Source organism: Schistocerca cancellata, chromosome 1 (assembly GCF_023864275.1).
Source record: "Schistocerca cancellata isolate TAMUIC-IGC-003103 chromosome 1, iqSchCanc2.1, whole genome shotgun sequence".
Classification (NCBI taxonomy): domain Eukaryota; kingdom Metazoa; phylum Arthropoda; class Insecta; order Orthoptera; family Acrididae; genus Schistocerca; species Schistocerca cancellata.
Window position 1 is genome coordinate 1,063,797,497 of NC_064626.1, and position 23,245 is coordinate 1,063,820,741.

Sequence of the window (23,245 nt, forward strand, 5' to 3'; positions counted from 1 at the left end):
TGTTAATTACTTTGAGATTAATTAATGGCTGTTTCCAAACGGAGCCAAATAGATCCTTTAAGAATACTGTTAGTTGTTCCTCCAAATGTTTATAATTAGTACAGAATTAATATTTGTTTATAAGTCAACAACAGAATTTAAGTTACAAAACAATTACTGATTTTGCCCTATAATGAAAGATAATATTGAAAATATATTAGAAAGTCAATTACATACATAAAACTAAGTACAAAATTAGATGTGGTGTTATACTCTTTAAAACTGAGGGCCAACCTTTATCTTTCATGAAAATGCAGATTATACTCACGTATGTTAATGGTAATTAATTCAAAAATGAATTTTAAGGAGGCAGATGGCAAAACAAGAGGGGAAGTAAAAATATACCAGCTTGCTTCATCACAACCTTGTCATTACTTTGTAGAGCCTTATATGCTCGCATTGCAAAATCAAATCTAGTTTTTAGGTAGTTCAGACAATGGTATTTCTAATGGTTTAAAAGAGTGCAGGAAATATTTTTTGTAGCAGTAGGCTGAAAATACCAATTTTTTTTTTTTAGTTTTTATAAGAAATGTTAATTTTGCACTCAATTTGTAAACTACTGGCAAGCAGTAGGAGAATGGAATTTTATGTTCCAAGACCTTGTGATGGTAAGTTATCGCACACAGAGTTTTAGGTTTATCAAGTGCGTATCTCCACAGATATAAAGATTAAACTTCTCATTTTTTCAAACAACTATTTTTTTGGCCGACTTTGCTTCAATTTATCCATGTAAAAGTTGCTACCAATTTCTTTAATTACTCCACGTAAGAGAGTGCCAAAAGCTGTTCATTATGGCCTAGTCTAGTTTCTTTCAATAACATATTGCCAGAGATAATATGACTCAAAGTTGCTGAAAACTCTGAGATGTACTGTTAAAGCTGCACTATGGGGTCAAATGAATGATTTTCTCTCTGCATGTACTAAGCTGGCAAAAGTGAAATTTTGCTATTGTTCATTGGGAACATGTGAATGTTCACACAGAATTTCATCAAAATCCATTATAGTCATGTGGGAAATTTTTCCGAAATTATACTACTTGGCACAGAATGGCCCCAATGTCAGTACACAGAAGCAGCCAGGAGAAAAAAGTAATGCTGAATACTATTATACAACAATTCTAAATACAGTTCCTGTTACTTAAAGGGAGGATAATCAGTTAGTAGCTTTTGTAAGAGAAAAAGAAAATTAGTAGATATGGATCTCAACTAGTAGTGAAAAAGTGGAGTGGCCCTAGCTTTTAAGTAACTTTGGCATCGTATAGATAGAATAATAAATTATGGGACAGTACCCATCCCTTCTTTCTGAGGAAGAAACTATTCATTGCCTAATCCAGGAGGTTTATCACTTGTACTTTTTAATGTGGTTATCAATAGTACTACACACTTCATCTCTTGAAGGGAAGTACTCGTTGGCAATTCTGTCTCATAATTTGTTAGTTTCCTCAACTGAATTTTGCGATGATAGAACCGATGATGCAATAAGAAGGACTTTCCACAATTGTTTGACTTGTGTGTACTTTTCTACCTCCTCCTCCTCCTCCTCCTCCCCCCCCCCCCCCCCCTCCCTTCCCCCTTCTGCTTCAGAGTATACACCAACCTTCACAATCACATTCCCTTTGCCACAGAGAGAGAATTTGCTTACTGAGAATGTGGAAGTAGTTATGCTATTGACAGAGTAATGTGTCAAAAACTATATTGGCCAGACCATACCAACTGAGACCGAATACTACACAGAACACACCACCATTTAGAAACGGACAGAACAGCCCAATTCTAAAATGATGAGTTACAGCTTGGAAATTAGTTGATAACTGAAAAAAAACTTACATTTTCAAATACTGTTTCAACGGTGACCCAGATTATTTGCTGTGCACAGTACAGAAATGGCCACTGAAAATCTCAAGGTAATTTAGGCTGCTTGAAAATAGTTCCAGCCACTTGAGAAAAGCGGTTAGGGCCATAGGACACAGCAAAAGGTACCCACATCATCACTACTCCTGAAGGACTGGTAAGACACTGTATGTCACCAGCTTCCACCTCCTTGTATACCATTAACACCAGTTGCTCTGCCAGCCATACTCCAGAAGATTCCCCACTCGGCATCACAATTCGAGTAGTTCGTTTTATCTCTAATAATGACTAAGGCAATCAGTGAAAAGATTTACAGATACCACATGCAGAGATCTATGGGCATACCCTGGATGAGGCTCCATGCTTAACATAGCATCCAGATAGATAATAAACTAAAGTGGTACAAATATGTCAATTATTTAACCAAATAGTTCACTATTGTCTGCTTTGCACTTAAAAATCTATCTCACTGTGTTGAGCTGCACATGGGATTGCTAACATATTTTGCACACTTTCACTCAATACTGTCAAATGTCATAATCTTCTGGGGAAATGTTGAGTGCGCTTGAAAGAGCAAAACTACATTTTGAAAGTACTGAGTCTTTATGGATTATAAATAATGTTAAGGATCTATTAATGTAAAAAGATTATGTACAAGTTAATATATCAGCAGCATAAATATGTTTTGCACATAATTATAAGTTTCAAATCAAAATTAAATGTACTGATCTGTCTTAACAAAATTACCTGTAGGAACTCCTTGATTACTCACAAAATGATTATTTCACTTAAAAAACAGTAATATGTTATACAAACCCAGCAGCACTTCACAAGTGAGCTACACAAATGTAATTAATATAACTGACAATATTGCACAGAAATAGTTCAACTTAATGCCGTACCTTCTATTCTTTCACTCTTGTCCTTGTACTCATTCACATCTTTTTCCTGTACTTCAACAAGAGCAGTAAGCTGCTTATTATGTTGCTGCAGAGCGATAAGTGCTGTACTCTGTGTGTGCAGTTTGCTTTCAAGTTCATTGTACGCAGCTCTAAGGTCATTGTGCGACTGCAAACATATCAGAGATATCTAATTTGTTACTGTTGACCAATCATGTACAAAGTAAGTACGTTAAACATCACTTTAATGATACATTTTGATTGGAATGAAAGTTGACCAACAGGACACTGCCACAGCCAAGTGGACACAGAGAGAGAGAGAGAGAGAGAGAGAGAGAGACAGAGAGAGAGAGAGAGAGAATTTCAGATCTTGATTAACAACAACACTTTTTTTAACATACATCACACTGCAGAAATTTCTTCCAATCTATTTTGAAATAGGGCAACGAGCAATGAGGAGAGTTCAGTTATAAATGCACTACCATAATTGCTTAACAAGAAGACTACATTAAATTTGTTGTTTGTGAGACGTCAGCCACCACTCACTCTGGGATACCGTTGGTTGGTTGGTTGTTTGGGGGAAGAGACCAAACAGCGAGGTTATCGGTCTCATAGGATTAGGGAAGGATGGGGAAGGAAGTCGGCCGTGCCCTTTGAAATGAACCATCCCAGCATTTGCCTGGAGTGATTTAGGGCAATCACGGAAAACTTAAATCAGGATGGCTGGACGTGGGATTGAACCATCATCCTTCCATAAATTATATCCTTGAAAAAGAGGAGCAGATGTCAACTCAACCAAAGTGTACACCTGGGTAATGTTGTTAAAATACATAATGAGTCTGAATTATCTAACTTGGACTGAATCTCCTATGTTTTTACTGTTCTTATACTACATACTGTAGTTTTGTTCATTCTACTCATTTTTTTCTTCAGTCACATAGCGGAACTGTTGGGGTTGCACATCATCTGGACCACAATAATGACGATTGTGAGTATAAATTTTGCAACTCTGCATAAATGGAACACATAGAATATTAGTCTCTCCTGAACCACTTATTTGAGTATGTTATGCCTTTCTTCTAGCTCAACTATCACCAGATCTCACTAACGAACAACAGCAGAAGCTACTTGCCATTCTTCAAGAGTTCTCTGAACGATTCAATCCACAGGTGGAGAGCAAATTAGACAAATCAACGGTGAAGCACTGGATTAGCACTGGAGACCATCAACCAATAAGCCAGAGAGCATACTGTGTGTCAGCAACGGAACATTGAATAATTCACGTCGAGGTAGAGAAAATGGTGAAGAATGACATCATCCAGCCTTCGCAGAGCCCATGGTCATCACCAGTGGTCCTCGTCAGGAAGAAGGATGGCAGTTGGCGCTTTTGTGTTTATTACAGTATGCTTAATAAGATAACTAAAAAGGACGTTCACCCTCTTCCACGAATTGACGATACACTAGATTGTCTGATGGGGTCTAAGTTTTTCTTAACCATAGACAGGTACTCGGGATACTGGCAAATCGAAGTAGATGAGGCTGATCGTGAGTAAACTGCATTCATCACCCCTGAGGGTGTGTATGAGTTTAAGGTAATGCCGTTTGGTTTGTGTAATGCACCAGCAACTTTTGAACAGATGATGGATAATCTTCTAAGGCACCTCAAGTGGACGATGTGTCTTTGTTATTTAGATGACATTATAGTGTTCTCAGAGACATTTGATTAACATATATAAGACTGAGGACATTCACAGTTGTTACAGACTATCATTAATTCACTTTGTTGGCTGACAGGTCTTAAGGAACCAACAGGACGACTCGCCAGGTGGGCATTACATCTTCAAGAGTATGACATTACCGTAGTGTACAAAAGTGGAAGAAAACACCAAGATGCCGACTGTCTCTCAAGAAACCCTGCGTAAGATCATCAAGACTTTGATGAAGATAGTCACTATCTCGCTGCACTCCAGCATCTCTGCTGAGCAGGAGGAGGACACTAAGATATCTCAAATTATGCTTGCCTTAAATTCGTCAGAGGATGTGAAAGGACAATATAAGGTAGTTAATGAATTGCTTTGCATGAAAAACTTTGATCCGTTTGGAAAGAGGTGGCTACCAGTGATTCCTAAACACATGTGTTTAGATGTTCTATAGAAATTCCATGACACACCCGAGGCTGGACATTTAGGATTTCTTAAGACATACGATAGAATCTGCAAGAGATTTTTCTGGCCAGGTTTATTTAGGAGTGTCCATCACTACGTGTCGCACAGTCGAGAGTGCCAGAGGAGGAAGGCAGCTCCTCAGAAACCACCTGGCCGACCCATACCAATTCCACCAGCCAAAACGCCTTTCCAGCATGTTGGGACTGAACTCCTCGGACGATTTCCAATGCCTGCTAGTGGCAATAAATGGATTATTGTTTGCACTGTTTATCAGACAAGCTATGCCATTACAAAAGCCGTGAAAAGAGCTGAAGCATCCGAGGTAGCCAAACTCATTGTGGAAGACATTGTATTAAAACACGGTGCCCCAAGGTCGTCAATTACGGATCGCAGGAAAGTTTTTGAATTGAATCTTGCGACAGAGATAAACCGTCAGTGCAACATTACTCATCACATGACGACTGCCTACCATCCGCAAACTAACAGGCTTACTAAATGCCTTAATAAGACCTTGGCCGACATGTTATCAATGTTCGTCAATGCCGAGCAGAGCAACTGGGATGAGATGCTACCTTTTGTGACGTTTGCCTACAACACCGCCAAACAAGACACCGCAGGATTTATGCCATTTTTCCTGGTGCACAGGCGTGAGGCAACTACAACAATGAACACTGTGCATGCGTTACATCCTGATGACTTGGACAACATTGACTACATCAGTCAGATGTTAACCAGAGCTGAGGAAGCTCGGCAGTTAGCTCGACTCCACACGCTGCAGGCTCAAGAAAACGAACGCCAAAGGTATGAGGCGAGCCACCGCCCTGTTGTCTACCAGCCTGGTGACCTGTCTGGATCTTCACTCCTGTTTGGATGGTTGGTCTCTCTGAGAAGCTCCTCAGGTGCTACTTTGGACCTTATAAGGTTGTAAGACAGTTGTCTGATGTTACTTATGAAGTTGAAGATTTCGACCCTGACACAAGATGACGAAAGATCAGAGATACGGTCCATGTCCTTCGAATGAAGCCTGCAACCCAGGGTAAATTCGAAGCTCCAGCAACAGGCAATAAGCAGAAAGGTGACGAAGAGTGTAGCGGTAAACAAAGTTCTAAGAAGATCATTGCCAGGGTGAAAGCCAGTCATCGGGAGTTGGAGTATGGAGGACTGATGACTTATTCCCGGACTAAGTGGACATAACACCGAGACGCCATTCTCTTAAGGAGGGAGCAATGTCGCAGAAAAAGCTGCGTACCACCGTGGTTTAGTTGTTATGATACTAAACTGTTGCATGGTGGGTCGTGAGTTCAAAACTCACCTGGACTGTACAATTTTAATTTCTATATTCTATTCGATTACATTCTAGAAGTATCCACAAATATCAAGAATCATTGTACTGGAATGTTCTGTAGCTGTATATATACTGTATGCGTTCTGGCTGGAGGCATTTTGCTCCGCACTCTTGTATGTGCAAGTGCTGAATAAAATCCTCGTTAAGTGAAGTTAATCATTCATCTAGTTACACCTTCTTCTACGTGACAATATGTTCTCTTAACAATAATAATGAAAAGAATTTTATGAGACACATTCAGCCAGAAAATTTTTGAAAAAAAAAGAGAAAAGAAAAAAACCGGTGCCCGAAAAAATTTCAAAGTTTGTGGTCTCAGGGATTAAAGGTATGACGAACCTGAAACCTGATTTGTAGTAACCAATACACCAAACAACATTTATGTGCCACTGTCCAATACTGAATAAATGAAGTGCGAAGTTGAAGATCAAAAATATGGTACTTTCAGCCTGATTTTGCAAAAAACTATGTACTACAAAACTCTCCAAACTGGACACATTAGAAATACCATGGTTTCAACCACAAAAAATGTATTTTATTACCCAACGCAAACTAACACTTAGATAATCTGACTCAATGATGGGAGTGAAAACCGCAGCGCGAAGAAAATGTGAATTTTGGGTCCATTTGCTTGCCACCTATGCAGGATACTCCTACATGTCTGAGAATCCAAGATAAGATACTTACAAAATGGGTTTGTAAGCAGACTTTGGAACTTAAATTAAGAAACAAACGAAATTAAAAGCTTGAGAACCTTGAAGAAGATACCCAACTGTGACGACATAGTTCCCAGTTCATGTTCCTGAATCGGTAGTGATAATGTCAACAACGACCAATGCAATAAAGTGAGATATTGTTTTTCAGCTTAAAAACAAAAGCCACATGTAACAAATCGTGGACAAATGGTTGCTGCAATGTAGCCTACAGCCACAGTACATTCCTTCATATCTGACGGTAATTTTCAGGTACTGGAAGATCACATGTGATTTCTGGATGCTTGAAAATATGTTCTTTCAAACTGTGTTTAGTCTGAAGTCAATTATGGAAAACTCATTTTCTAAAAATAGACTGAATGTGATCTATTTCTGCAATTTTTATGAAAATTAATTTTCAACTGATTTTGCAGAAATTTGGAAAACAGTATGTGAATGATATTTTATACTAAAAAAAATTATGTTGCTACATTGTTGTGTCCAACATGTCATGTTTATGATGCCTTTATCAACAAAATATAAGAAATCAAAGTTAAAACTTTAATCTCAGCCTAATTTTTCTGGCTACTTTGCCTCAATCTATGTAGCATTGTTAGCACATGTTGGAAATTAAACGCATTGTTCTGGGGAGGGCTTAAAACACACTGTTTCAAATGAGAGTGATTCTGAAGCTTTAACAGAAAACCACCGTTGTAAAAGAAGTGATGAATATATGCTATTTTCACCTTTTTGCAAAAATCAATTCGCTTTGTAGACTATTGAAAAATGGCAGGTGAATGTAATTTTGTATTCCGCATCCTTCTGCTACTAAGCTATTGCCTATTGAGTTCCATGTTAAGCATGTGTTTCCTCTATGAGATACAAGTATACAAAGTTCGCTATTTTTTCGTGCTGTGATTTTTGCAACCAACTTTGATTCATATCTAGCATTGTTAGCACAAATTGGATAACCAAATACACTTTTTTTTGTGGTTAAAACCATGGTCTTTCTAATGAGGCCAGTTTGAAGAGCTTTTTAGAACACAGCTTTTTGCAAAATCAAGTCAAGAATACCGGATTTTTTACCTTTTCACAAAATCTTCAACTTCACACTAATTTATTCAGTATTAGAAAGTGATACATAATCAAAATGTTATGTTCGAGAACCTTGTGTTGTTAGGTTGCTACGTGCCAAGTTTCACTCGATTCTGCCTAATTTATTTTTTTTGGCTGAATTTGGCTCATAAAATTCTTTCCATTATAACTATTAAGAGAAAGCATAAGGTTGTACAAGATGACCAAATTTGATTTCTTTCAACACAATATTGCTTGAGGCACGGCGGCTCAAATTTGCCAGAAATATGAACTTTCTCTGCACAAAGTAGTGCATGGAGTCGAACAAGTGACTAAATCACAGCCAGTATTGCTTTTTCGTGTGTTAAACTTTACCAAAGTTCATTGGGGACATTGGAGAATGTTGACATAAAATTTCAATGAAATCCCAACTGATAAAGCAGGGAGATCTGGGTGAGCTGGCATGACCCAATAGTAAATGCAATTTTTGTGTGGCTCACAATATGATCCTGAGTTCAATCAGATGGATGGTAATATGAGACCACAAAGGAGGGGCTTGGACTGCTATCTGTTGACGGGAAGAGACTGAAACAATGTCTGATGAGATAAGAGAAATTATTTGGTTAGTTAAGTTAAGTGAAAATTTCACTTCTGATGGTGGACTGGAATTCAATAGCAGAAAAGACGGAGAAAGGAAAAGAGGCAAACAAAGACTGGGAGAAATGAATGAAAGAAGAAGCCACCTACAGAATTTTTCACAGAGCACAATTTAATTGTTGCCACCACTTGGTTTAAGAATCACAAAAAAGTTGCACATGAGGTATGTGGAAAAGAGGCCAGAGAACACAAGAGTCAGACAGGTTATACAATGGTAAGACAAAGATTTTGGAACCAGATTTTAAACTGCAAAATGTTTTGAGGGCAGATTTGGAACATGAACATTATTTATGGGTTATGAACTGCAAATCAAAACTGACAGAAAGGCAGAAAGTTAAGGGGATGAAACATGGATACACTGAAAGACGCAGAAAATGCTGAGAATTTCAAAAGAAGCATTAGGCAACAACCGACAAACAGGAATAAAATACAACAGAATACAAATGGGTAGCACTGAGAAGAAATGGTGAAGGCAGTAGAGGAGCACATAGGGCGAAAGACAAGAGCCAATAGAAACCCTTGGATAACACAACAAAATATGCAGGCTTTCATGGCCAGTATTTGTGTTTGGCGATATTTGTTTTATGTGAATAAGGCCACGGTCTAATGCATAATTCCCTGTCCAACATTGAGCCTTCCAATGGTGAAGACTTTAACAACTCAGAAAGCAGATCCATCTCAAACAAACTCAGCAAGCTGAACTGTTCACATGTTTCCGTGCAATGGTTAGTTTGTGACATCATCAGACTGCTGCCTAAGACTGCAGAGTCACATCGACATAGGTTATGGAGCTTGCAGTGGGAAAGAGTAGGCACTATTTGTTTTATTTAGCACTAAAGCCCACAACTCATCTAATTTCAACCCTCCTCCTCCTCCTCCTCCTCCTCCTCCTCTTCTTCTTCTTTTTCTGATGGTATCACTAATTGATCACTGTTTGTTAGGAGGTAAGACAGATTCCAACAACAGGAAAATTAAAAACCCCTCTGAAGAAAGGAGGCACAGAATGTGTAGACTTTCATGGTCAGCAGTGTCTGCATTAATTAAAACTTTCAGGCTAAAAGGTCATGGTCGAACAGTAGAAGTTCTTCCTCCTGAGGTGAGCCAACGACTGACTGCTTGGCCATGGAGGTCCTGTTTATATATAGTGCACAGGGGACACCACCACTCATCACGTGCTGTCTCGAACTAATGTCATTACATAAACACACTTGATTTAAATGGCTGCTTCACTACCCAAGCCATCTGGATCCTTAACTCCACGAGCAGCTTTTCTGAACTGCACACAGATGGGAGTTATCCTTACAACAAATTCTCTGCTCCCATAATTATCCCGGTTTCAACCTATGGTAACATACTGCCCCAGACCCTCCACCCAACAGTTTCCACCCCCACTGTCCTATCATCTCCTCCCCATTCTCATCTCCTGCCCTGTTTATGTGCAGCCCTCTGCCAAAGCATGCCGGTCTTCACTCGCTCCTCTCCTCTCCTCTCCTGCCCCAGAACCTCCTGATGCTGCGTCTATTCGCAGTCTAGTCCCTGCACACTCCACCAGACAGTGTTTGTCTCTCTCTCCACTACTATCCCCTTCCCTTCCCTTCCCAACCCTCTCCAGATTGCTGCTCGAAACCCATGTGATGTTGCATTTCAGCCCGAGATGCTGGAGTTGGTGGTTGTGTGTGCGTCAGGTGTGCTTGCTTGCCCTACCATCCCTTTTTTTGGTGTGTGTGTGTGTGTGTGTGTGTGTGTGTGTGTGTGTGTGTGTGTGTGTGTGTGTGTGTGGATTGTTTCAACTCGAAACTTGGCCAGAACTTTCCCAATATGGTCCATAATATTGTGGATAAATGGAAGAAAAACTTTCCCAGCCGAAGACTGTTGTTGCTGTTGGATGTTTTCAGACACTTTTCTTCTGGAATGGAGTGCTTGATCTATCTCATCAATGGCATATCCATTTTTTTAAAGGCATTTGCAAATTATTTAGTTCATCTTGCAAATAATCTAACTCACAGATTTTATTAGCCCTGTCCACCAATGTTTTAATAACAGCTCTCTTCTGCCAGAGTGAAGGTTCAAATCCGTATGGAGGTAACGATCAGTATGTCTATCTTTCCTATGTACCTTATGAGTGACCTTAAGTCCCATCTGCCTGTTTAATTACTGAAACATCCAAAAAATTAAGACGTCCATTACTCTCTATCTCTATAGTAAATTGTATCTGTTGATTAATCACTATTGAAATGCTCCAATAAACCATTCAACTCCTCTTCACCACGATTCCATATCACAAAAGTGTCATTCACCTACCAATATAACTTCAGTGGACTTTTATTGGCTGACTGCAGCACCTATTGTTCAAAAAATTCCATAAAAAGATTAGCAACTGCTGGACTTGGAGGGTACCTCAATGTTGTTCCTTCAATGTGTTCATAGAACCCATTACTGCACTGAAAATACGCCATGGATAGGCAATGTTGAAACAAGTGGGAAACATGAGCTACGTAAAGAAGAGCTCTGTTAATTGGAATCATGATGATCAGGGATACCACATCAAAACTGGCAAGTGTATCACCTCGGCTGTCAGTAATTCCCTTCAACTTCTCAATAAAGCGCATAGAATTTTTAATATGATGATCAGTTTTTCTGTGAGTAGGGAATCCAATAGCATTCATTTTCAGTCTCAGTAGAACATTAGGCTTAAGAATCTTAAGTAGCCCGTATAATCCAGGAGGGTAAGCTTCCTTTTGAAAAGATATTTTTTATCCTCTGTAGGAACGGAAGACTTTTTTATGAAATGATTGGTGGCTGCTAACACTTCCGATGCAGGATCCTTTTGCAATTTTTTATAAGTGGTAGGATCCAAGAGGTCACTGATCATCTTGTTGTAGTCTTACTCTTATCAGCAGTAAGTACAATAATATTCTATCAACCCGAGAGGGTATGTCTGTTATTGTATGACGACTGGAGAGCTTTGCATGCTCACTTTTTTGCTGTGTTGTTGTGACACCAGGACAGTTCAGAAGTTTCTGAAGGTGAAAGGATTGTTTCATTCAGAGCAAGTTAACTATACATATTTACATATGGAACTGGCGATGCTACGGGAGCCGAGTCACCAAACACATCAAGGACTGTCAGTAAGTAGCAGTCTTCTGTTAAATTCCCGTTTATTTTTTAGCAATACAATGCAGTTTTGTTATTGGAATAAGTTGGATAGGCTAAAATTTGGAACTATGGAACTTAGAGTGGAAGTGTCTTCTAATAGGCAGAAGTAGTAATTTGGTAATTTACAAAAGGGTGGACACGAAACACTAGCTACAGACAATTCCCATACGGTTACTAATTTGTCCAGAAGAGAATCATCTAAGGAAGAAATTTCTGTCCTCTCGAAGAAGGAAATTTTGCAATTCCTCCACTGAAGGTTTCCACTGAGGCTATTGTAGCTAATATAGATGCAGGGATTTGTCTGTTACCATCAGATCCTGCTGACGACTTTTGGATGGTAACAGCCAGGATGCTACGTTAAGCTAAGCCACCCAGCAGTAATGTGTGTCAAGGAGAAAAGAGGTCATTACAAGAGGTTAATGCTGATAAGAATGTTATCGTACTTACTGCTGATAAGGGTAATGCTAACATTGTGTTGAAGAGTAAAGACTACCACAGGAAGATCAGTGACCTCTTGCATCCTGTCAGTTATAAGGATCCTGCAACGAAAGTATTAACAGCTACCAATTATTTAATAAAAAAGTCTTCCATTCCTACAGAGGATAAAAAATATCTTTGCAAAATGAAGCTTACCCTCCTAGATTATATGGGGTACCTAAGGTTCTTAAGCCTAATGTCCCACTGAGACTCAAAGTGAATGCTACAGGATTCCCTACTCAATAGCTGTCTAGCATTTTTGACTCCTCATTACAACCATATACTGGAAAAACTGATCATCATATTAAGAATTTTATGCAGTTTATTGAAAAACTGGAGAAGATTACTAATAGCCCAAGTGATTTCCTTGTCAGTTTTGATGTGGTATCCCTGTTCACCACGGTTCCAATTAACGAAGCTCTTTCTTACATAGCTGGTATGTTTCCCACTGATATAGTAGCCTTGTTTCAACACTGCCTATCCACGACCCATTTTCAGTACAGTAATGAGTTCTATGAACAAATTGAAGGAGTGACAATGGGGAGCCTTGTAAGTCCAGCTGTTGCTACTCTTTTATGGAATTTTTTAACAGCAGGCACTGTAGTCAGCCAATAAGTCCTCTGAGGTTGTATTGGCAGGTGGATGACACTTTTGTGACATGGAATCATGATGAAGAGAAATTGAATGGTTTCTTGGAGCATTTAAATAGTATTAATCCACAGATACAATTTACTATGGAGACAGAGAGTAATGGGCAGCTTAATTTTTTTTGGATGTTTCAGTAATTAAACAGGCAGATGAGACTTTAGGTCACGTAGGAAAGATAGACATACTGATCGTTACCTCCATACGGATTTGAACCCTCATCCCAGGCAGAAGAGAGCTGTTATTAAAACATTGGTGGACAGGGCTAATAAAATCTTTGAGTTAGATTATTTGCAAGAGGAACTAAATCATTTGCAAACGGCTTTAAAAAAAAAAAAATTGGATACACTGTTGAGATAGATCAAGCACTCCATCCCAGAAGAAAAGTGTCCGAAAACATCCAACAGCAACAGCAACAACAACCGTTGGCTGGGAAAGCTTTTCTTCCATTTATCTACAATATTATGGACCATATTGGGAAAGTTCTGGCCAAGTTTCGAGTTGAAACAATCTTCAGACCCACCAAAAGATCGGAGAATGTTTAAGATCAGCAAAAGACGCACGACACCGTTTTTCAACCTCTGGGGTGTATAAAATTCCGTGTAGTTGTGGGAAGGTTTATATTGGAACAATGAAAAGAAGTGTTAATACCCACCTCACCAAACACAAAAGTAACTGAAACTTCCTGGCAGATTAAAACTGTGTGCCCGACCGAGACTCGAACTCGGGACCTTTGCCTTTCGCGGGCAAGTGCTCTACCAACTGAGCTACCGAAGCACGACTCACGCCCGGTACTCACAGCTTTACTTCTGCCAGTACCTCGTCTCCTACCTTCCAAACTTTACAGAAGCTCTCCTGCGAACCTTGCAGAACTAGCACTCCTGAAAGAAAGGATATTGCGGAGACATGGCTTAGCCACAGCCTGGGGGATGTTTCCAGAATGAGATTTTCACTCTGCAGCGGAATGTGCGCTGATATGAAACTTCCTGGCAGATTAAAACTGTGTGCCCGACCGAGACTCGAACTGGGGACCTTTGCCTTTCGCGGGCAAGTGCTCTACCAACTGAGCTACCGAAGCACGACTCACGCCCGGTACTCACAGCTTTACTTCTGCCAGTACCTCGTCTCCTACCTTCCAAACTTTACAGAAGCTCTCCTGCGAACCTTGCAGAACTAGCACTCCTGAAAGAAAGGATATTGCGGAGACATGGCTTAGCCACAGCCTGGGGGATGTTTCCAGAATGAGATTTTCACTCTGCAGCGGAGTGTGCGCTGATATGAAACTTCCTGGCAGATTAAAACTGTGTGCCCGACCGAGACTCGAACTCGGGACCTTTGCCTTTCGCGGGCAAATGCTCTACCAACTGAGCAACTGAGCTGTGAGTACCGGGCGTGAGTCGTGCTTCGGTAGCTCAGTTGGTAGAGCACTTGCCCGCGAAAGGCAAAGGTCCCGAGTTCGAGTCTCGGTCGGGCACACAGTTTTAATCTGCCAGGAAGTTTCATATCAGCGCACACTCCGCTGCAGAGTGAAAATCTCATTCTGGGGACAAAAGTAACTGTCGTCTGAACAAACTGAAAAAATTGACTGTAGCGGACATGTTTTTGAAGATGCCGATCATGGAATAAAATTTAATGAGGAGATTGCATTATTATGCATGTACATACAGACAAATCATAGAGATTTAAAAAACTACAATAATTTTAACAAAAAAGGAGAAAGATATGGCAGTCGACTTTGTACCAACGAGTGACAATCGATTACCTTTGTTCAAGAGTAATGATATTAGTCACAGATAGGTTCATTGTTGACTGCATGTGACAAGTGGTGGTGCCCTCTATGTGCTCTATATAAAAGAGTCCTGCATGGCCTAGGAGCCAGTCATTGGCTCACCTCAGATGTACCCCGCACTTGCCAACAAAACGTCAGGAGGAAGAATTTCTACTGTTCGACCACAGCTTCTTAGCCCATAAGTTTTAATTAATAAAGGAGAGACAGCTGTATGAATATCAGGATTTCAGATGGAAAGCCAGTAGTGCTAAGTGAAGGAGGTAAAACTGAAAAGTGGAAGAAATATACAGAATGACTAGACATGAAAGTAAACATCAACAGAACAGTATAGAAACAAAGCAGAAAATAAGTGAAGATGTGACTGGAAATATGGTACTGCAAGAAGAATTTGACAGAGCAATTAAAGACCCAAGACGAAATAAGTCCCTGGAGTAGAACATATTTCCCATAATTATTGAGATCCTTGGGAGAGCCATGCATGACCAAACCATTCCTCTTGGTATGCAAGTTATATGAGACAGGGAACTTACCCTAAACTTCAAGAAGAACGTAATAACTACAATTCCAAAAGTAGAGTTGCTGACAGTTGTTAATATAACACAACCATCAGTTTAGTAGGTCATGGTTGCAAAATACTGATGCCAATTATTTACCGAAGAATAGAAAAACTGGTACAAGCTAACAATGGGAAAGATCAGTTTGGGATCTGGAGACATATAGGAACACGCAAGGCAATACTGACCCCCATGACATACCTTACAAGATAGGTTGAAGAAAGGTAAAAGGCTTAGAGAAAACTTTTGAATAAGTTCGCGGAAAAATGCTCTTTGATATTCTGAAGATAGCAGAGACTTTGTAAAACAAATAAAGATGAATAAAAAAAGGTCACTGAGGGTTCTGTGCAATCCTGGGAATTGAAGCGCAACTATTTTTGCCTGTTTTCAACATATATTGGCAAGATATCAGTCCCAGGAATTCCAAGACCATATCAAAAACTCTACAGTAGCTCCTCATGTTAGACCAGGCATACAAAAAGAAGCAAACAAAGATTTACATACATAGATATGAAAGATCTAATAAAATGTTTTTATTTACTTACTTAAATATGACTCCAACTTACATGTTATGTTTACATGTAGTAATGTTCATCTTTTTTGCTTTTGATGGATGGTGAATGCAATATGTGTTCTAATGGCAAAAAGATATTTTTTATCTGATATAATTACAATTTAACCATTTTCAGATGTTTTTACTTTACTTGTACTGTGAAACCTTAATTCTTGCCAAATTTCATGATTCTATGTCAATGGGAAGTACCCTATAGGTTTTGATAAGTGAGTTTGCGAGTATCAAAATATGTGACATAAATGGCCAAATCTTTTGATTGCAGAGATCGTAGTAACTAACATAAATCTGAATTTGATACGCAACTTGTTCGCGAGAAGAAGGGGTCTTAACGTACAGACAGACGAATAGACAGAAGGATAAAAAAGACAAAAAATATTTTTCGTCTTATAATTACATATTAACAATTTTCAGATTTTTTTTGATTTACCTGTACTGTGAAACATTGCTTCTTGCCAAATTTCACGATTCCACGTCAACAGAAAGTACCTTGTAGGTTCTGATGAATCGGTTGGCAAGTTTCAAAACAAGTGCCATAAATGGCCAAATCTTTTTACTGAATGGACTTGGAAGCTTAAATGTTTTACACCGCCAAGGGATCATAGACTTTAGTACACAACATAAATTTGAACTTGATACGTCAACCTGTTCCAGAGAAAAGGGGTCTTAACAAGTGGACAGACAGACAGATGGATAGAGAGAGAGAGAGAGATTAAAAAAAATTATTCTTTTGTGCGACATAACAACAAATTAACAATTTTTGGATTCTTTCCTTTACTTGTACTGTGCAACCTTGCTTCTGGCGAAATTTCATGATTCTAGATCAATGGGAAGCAACCTATACATTTTTATGAGTGAGTTTTTGAGTATCAAAATATGTGACATAAATGGCCAAATCTTTTGATTGCACAGACAGTAGTAACTGACATAAATCTGAATTTGATATGCTAACTTGTTCACGAGAAGAAGGGGTCTTAACGTATGGACTGCATTGACTAGAAGCTTATAATTTTTACGCTCCCAAGGGACCATGGACCTCAATATCTCTGTATCTAAAACACAATGTCCCAATTGAGTGACTGACTGACTGACTGACTCACCCACTCACTCACTAACACTAAGTCAGTCAGTCACTCACTCACTCACTCACTCAATCACCAACCAATCATCAGCCAGCCCGAACAGCTAAGGACAGAAACTTGAAACTTGGAGAGCGTGTGGATCTTACATGTAGATATCATTTAAGAAGGGATTGTTCGAAATTCCACTCCTAAAGAGACTAAACTGGGGGATGAAAGGGTTTTTGAAAGTATGTGGCTATTAAGGCAATGTAGAACTACACAAATCAGTATTGGGTTTCTCAGAAATATTAAATACATACTTCAGCAGTTTTGGAAATTCAACCATTAAGCGGATAAAATAGCGGGTGAAAGATTTTTTTGGAAATGATTTGTTATTAAAGAACTATTTGACTTCTCAATTAGAAATTTTAAAAAAAATGTGTTCCTGTGTTTTTGGAAATTCAGCTCCCTTAGGGAGCGAAATATGGGATGAAAAGTTTTATGAAATTATTTCATTATGAAAACATTTTCAAAGTTAAATCTATGAAGATTTGTGTTTTGCTTCTCTGTTAGAAATTAAAAAATGTGTGTTTCACTGTTTTTGGAAATTCAATTCCATGGGACTGAAATAGGGGGTGAAAATTTTTAAGAAAAGATTTTGTTATATCAAAAAATTTTGAAGAAAATGTTTTGTTATATCAAAAAAATTTTTCAGTGAAATGTGTGTTAGGGGATGGAAGTTCCTATGGAAATATCACCACAAGAACACAAAAGGCAGAACCTTGGACTCCAGCTACCAGAAGTAGTCTTTCGTCAGAAGTACATTCAGAAAAGACCATGCTCCTAGAGACTTAATTAGCATTAAGTTGTAAGGTGTTGTGATTTGTGAACATAAAAATTTTATTAAAGGGAAAAACTCTATTCACACCATACAAACTATGTGAGCAAAGCTGTGGGTGCGAAACTATTGTGACAAAAATTTGAACTTGATACATCTAAGTCTTCCCGAGAAAAAGGTTTCTTAACAGTTGGACAGACAGACAGATGGACAACAAGGTGATCCTAACAGTTCTGTTTTTACATACAAGGCACAGAACCCTAAAAAGAGCTAAAGGTTTTGTATGGCTTGTATAGAAACTAGACTACAGTTATACGAGTTGACAGTATGAAAGGGAAACAGTGGTTGAGAAGGTAACAATATAGGGTTGGGCCTATCCCTAATGTTATTCAACCTGTAAAGTGAGCAATCAGTAAAGGAAACCAAAGAACAATTTAAGAGAATAATTCAAGTTCAGGGAGAAGAAATAAAAATTTTGAACTTTCCCAATTACATTGTAGTTCTCTCAAAGAATACAATTACCTCTGGAGAGCAGCTGAATGGAATGGAATGGACACTGTCTTGAGAGGAGGATATAAGATGAACATCAACTGAAGTAAAACAAGGTAATGGAGTGCAGTGGGATTAAATCAGGTGATGCAAAGAAATCAGATTACGAAATGATCAACTAATAGTACTGGGTGCTTATAACTGCAGTGCAACTACTAACAGAGGTCCAGTGTGGGCTTTAACTATCATTTGGCAGCAAAACATGATACTTAAGCTAATGTGTTAATGTGGATGTGATTAACACTGGAAAAAAATTAATACCAATCTCTCTGTGCTCATGTTGAACAACTTGTGTAAACGGCAGTTAATAATAAAAATCAGCATTATGCCTTTCTCTCCCGTTTGACCTTTTCTGCACAAATTCTGTTCTTAATCCATTACACATGGAAACATTTCTACACATCTTTCTTGCATTCGCAGCATCAGATTTGCTTCTGGTGGCTGAAATAGGAACTAATGTTAACCAATGTCAATCGATTTCGCGTTAACACATTAGAATGTCTACCAAGCACTGCCGCCATATGGTAATTGTAATTGCAGCTCACACTGGACCTCTGTGAGTAGCTGCACTTTAACTATAACCATCGGGTAGTAGAGTTCTGTGTTTTGGACAGTAGAATAACTTAAGTTGGCCAAAGCAAAAAGGATATAAAATGAAGACTGACAAAAGCACGATTGTCATGTCTGAAAAAAGATGAATTTATAAACATTCCATATAGATTTAAACATTAGGAAATCTTCAGAAGGTGTCTATGTGGAATGTATCCTTGCACAGAAACGGTTCAGACATGAAGAGATTAGAACTTTTTGAAATGCTGTGCCATAGAAGAATGCTGAAGATTACTCTGATACATCGTATTACTAATGAGGTGGAACAGAACTGAACTGTGAAAAACAGAAATTTATGGAACAATCTGGCTAAAAGAAGAGAAAAGTTGATGGGACACGTCCTGAGGCACCAAGGAACAATCACTTTGAACATGGAGGGAAGTCTGGAAGGTAAAAATTGTGGAGAGAGATAAAGGTTCAAATGCATTAAACAGGTTCAAATGGATTAGGCTGCAGTAGTTATAAAGTAGCAAATAGTTTAAAACAGATGTAGGTTGCATTAGTTACGTAGCTATGAAAAGACTTGCACAGGATAGACTATGGTGGCGAACTGCATCAAACCAGTCTTTGGACGGAAGATTACAACAAAACGATACAAATTTATTCGTTAAACTGTAGAGGATATCTGAAAATTTTTAATTTTTTGAATCAAAAAAAAAAAAAAAACTGGCATGATTAAATGCTGTACGAACTTGCAGTACTTCTTAAATTCACAATTCACAGGTACTATGTTCAAAAATTGGAGAAATCTGAAATGAGGTCCAAAAATTAACTAAAACCTGTTTATTTGATTGTGATTAACCCTGCATTAAATAACATTCATATAATTAATACTTTATAAATATTAAGACAATGTTTTGATGACACAAATTAAATAATTTCATAATTATTAGTGCAAAACAAACCTTTTCAAGTGGCATATATCTCTCCATATAATGCATAAATCTCTCTCTTACAGTTGCAGCACTGTGCCGTGACTTCTGCAGTTTTCTTAAGAGTTGCTGATTCTGCTGCTTCCTCCTTTCATATTTCTGGATCAGAGTCCTGTAATGTTTCAAATGAAAAAGAGGCAGATAATTTTCTTCACACGTTGAGAAAAAAACAATGTTTCCCATTTTAATATCAAAGAGCATGTAAGAGATAACTTTTACTATCAAAAGAGGTAGGGCACAATCTTATCTAGTAAAAATGAGGAAGTAAATGATTTTAGCTTTGTTACAAGAGTTGTCTAGCTATTTGCTTGGAGTGATTTAGGGATATCGAGGATCACTGCACTTTTTGAGTCTTGTTCCCTCCAAACCGGCCTTCTAAAACACCTTGGATACAGGAAGCTTTTCATTCTAAAAATACAAATTTTATATTTCTGTAGCTGCAAAAAGAAGTTGACATAAAAGTTTCTGGCACACACAAAGCAAGGAAAATAATGTCCGAGAGTGGATGTATTAATAGTAAGATTTTCTCATTATGGGTTTCATTTCTGTTTTAACATTGTAACAGACGAACAGTACACAATATTACCTTTCTATATATTGCAATGCACATAGCACAGAAATTAACTCTGTTTCACTGCAAATTAATTGCTGGTGTGCTAGAAAAATGAAAAAAAAAAAACTATTCACAACAAGAGAGATTAATAACAGAAAGAATCATGTTGTACATATCCAAATAATCATCCTTCAGGATTTTCATCTGTTCTTTGTATAAGACACAAATTTCGTTCTTGATGAATATATCATGTACACCTTAAATACCAGTTACTGGCAGAGGGTTCAACACTGACCTTTCATCCTTTTTTATCCACTTAAATACAAACTAAAAAAAAACATACATGGTGTGTCTAAAACGTTCGGTGAATGTTATCAGACAACAACCAAAACAAATGATGCAAACAAACATTCTTTACTGCCCTTCAAACTAGTCACTACCCACTACAGCTCACTTTTGACAACATTCGTACAACTTCTGGAAACTATCAGCAAAGGCCTCCTGTAGAACTGATAGCAGAACAGCTTACACACCATCTTTGATGGCATTCACAGCCACGCAACATTCACCTTTCATGGCCACCTTCAAGCGGGGAAACGGGCAGAAGACTGCAGGAGACCAATCAGGAGAGTAAGAAGGGAGTCCTATCCATTTTCCAGGCCTGTGTAACTCTGGCCAAACCCGCCTGATACACTATAGCAATCTGTTCAAAACAAACTGGTAAAATGCAGCATTAATGGTTTAACCTGCAGGAACAAATTCCTTGTAGATAATGCTGCTGTTGTTGAAAAAGGCAATGGGGAAGACGGTGGGGGACATCAATTGATGTTTTGATTCCAGATTGAACTGGTAGCACCAGGTCTCATCTCCTGTGATGATAGTGTTCAGAAACAATGGATCCTGGTCACACATGGAAATGAAATCACCAGCAGTTTCCACCCATTTTGCTTTCTGCCCGTCTGTGAGCATGTATGGCACAAAGTGGAAGCACATCTTCCGATTACTCAAATCATCACGGACAATGGTGTGCACTGTGTCCATGCTAATGCCCAATCCCTCTGCAATGAATCTAAAAGTCCATCACCAACCTTGTACCAGCATTTCTCACACTTTCTCGATCTTTTCTGAGCTTCTGCTGGTCGATAGCCAACCTGAACATGGCTCATCCTCAGTTGTTTCCTTCCCTTCATGGACACGTTTATATAATTGGTAAACACATTTTCTGCCCACGGCTTCCCTCCTGTACACCTGCACCAACATTCCATGTGCCTCCGTTGCAGTCTTCCCCAATTTGTAGCAGAGCTTTCCCCAATTTGTAGCAGAACTTGATGTTTACATATTGCTCCATTGCACTGTGATACTTTCTCTCACACTGACTACATTCAACTGGTTGCAGTCTGTTTACACAGCCAGTCACATATAGTGCATGCAGTGTATCGATTCTCCTCAAGTCTCTGAAGACCCGTGCACATGCATGCACACATGCAACAAGTTGCTGTTCAGGTAAGACACCATTCACCAAACTTTTTAGACACAACACGTACACTTGGCGATTTGTACAGCGGAAGTTATGACTCCATAGCTTTCCCCTCTTTGACACAATCCTATGCTCTAGCCAGAAATAGCACAAAAGTTGATGCATGTGATTGTTACTAGCAGTTACTGGTACGAATGCTATAGTTTCTCACAATTCCTTGAGATGACTAGTTGTTGAATAAAACACATGAATCATACATTTTCTCCATTTAATCAACATATACAAACAAAAACTGAAGGCTCTCTGGGTGAAGTTGATGTTATCTCCAAAACCATCCACTGTCAATCACTGATTTTTGTGTCTAGTGCTTCCCTTGGTTCCACCAATGCGCACAGACAGCTGTTATGGTTGTGGAGATGAGTGTTTGATGTGCTCACCATCACATAGTGGTGGTCATCAGGACATATTCTGTTTCTTTTACATCCATTTCTTTTAATTAAAGGAGAAATTAGCAGAAAAAATTAAAGATTTTTCTATAACATTTAGGCTACGAGCTTTTACGTATGGTCTAGAATACAACATGTGAACGTAGATATCACAATGATCTTCACTCTGTCAAAATCATCTTAACTGACAATATCTGCACTGTAATGAAGACAGAGGAACACCTCATCAGAAAAACAGCGTCTGCTTATAGTGAGACACTACATTAAAAAATTCAAAAAATAAAAAAACAATGGCTGTGCAACCAGACAATTTTGGTAAACAGAAACAAAGATACAGATCAACAAACTTATCAGCGAATACCGAATATGATATCTGTGGCAGAAAAAGCATTTAAACACATCAATACAATGATGAACCCATACAAAAGTGTAAATTTCCCAACAGATCTCTTAAATTTGCTCAGTTTCTAAACCTTGTAATGGAAGCAGAAATATTAAACAATGGAAAATCCAAGATGGAATGTAACAATATTATGAGAAGGAAAGTTGCTACTCACCCTACAACGGAGATCGTAAGTCGCAGATAGGCACAACAAAAAGACTCTCACAATCATAGCTTTCGATCATTACGGCCTTTGTTAACAAGACACACACACAGAGAGAGAGAGAGAGAGAGAGAGAGAGAGAGAGAGAGAGAGAGAGAGGAAAGTGCAACTCACACATGCGACTGCAGTCTCAGGCAACTAAAACCACACTGAGAGCAGCAGCACCAGTGCATGATGGGAGTGGCGATTGGATGGGGGGTAAGGAGGAGGCTCGGGCAGAGAGGGTGAGGGATAGTATGGTGGGGGTGATGGACAGTGAAGTGCT

The 23,245-nt window shown here is 38.7% G+C and overlaps 1 protein-coding gene across 2 annotated transcripts in view; it reads right to left on the bottom strand.

Annotated features, from left to right (window-relative positions):
* Positions 1-23,245, bottom strand: part of LOC126090669 (uncharacterized) — a 144,954-nt gene that overhangs the window by 82,239 nt on the left and 39,470 nt on the right. For both annotated transcript variants that reach the window (XR_007521262.1, XM_049907004.1), the window contains 2 exons: positions 19,873-20,011; positions 2,792-2,957 (listed from right to left, as the gene is read on the bottom strand). Coding sequence is in view for 1 of the 2 variants with exons in the window: in XM_049907004.1 (XP_049762961.1) it covers positions 2,792-2,957; positions 19,873-20,011 (305 nt within the window). In the remaining variant the exon portion in view is untranslated. The remainder of the gene's footprint in view (positions 1-2,791; positions 2,958-19,872; positions 20,012-23,245) is intronic.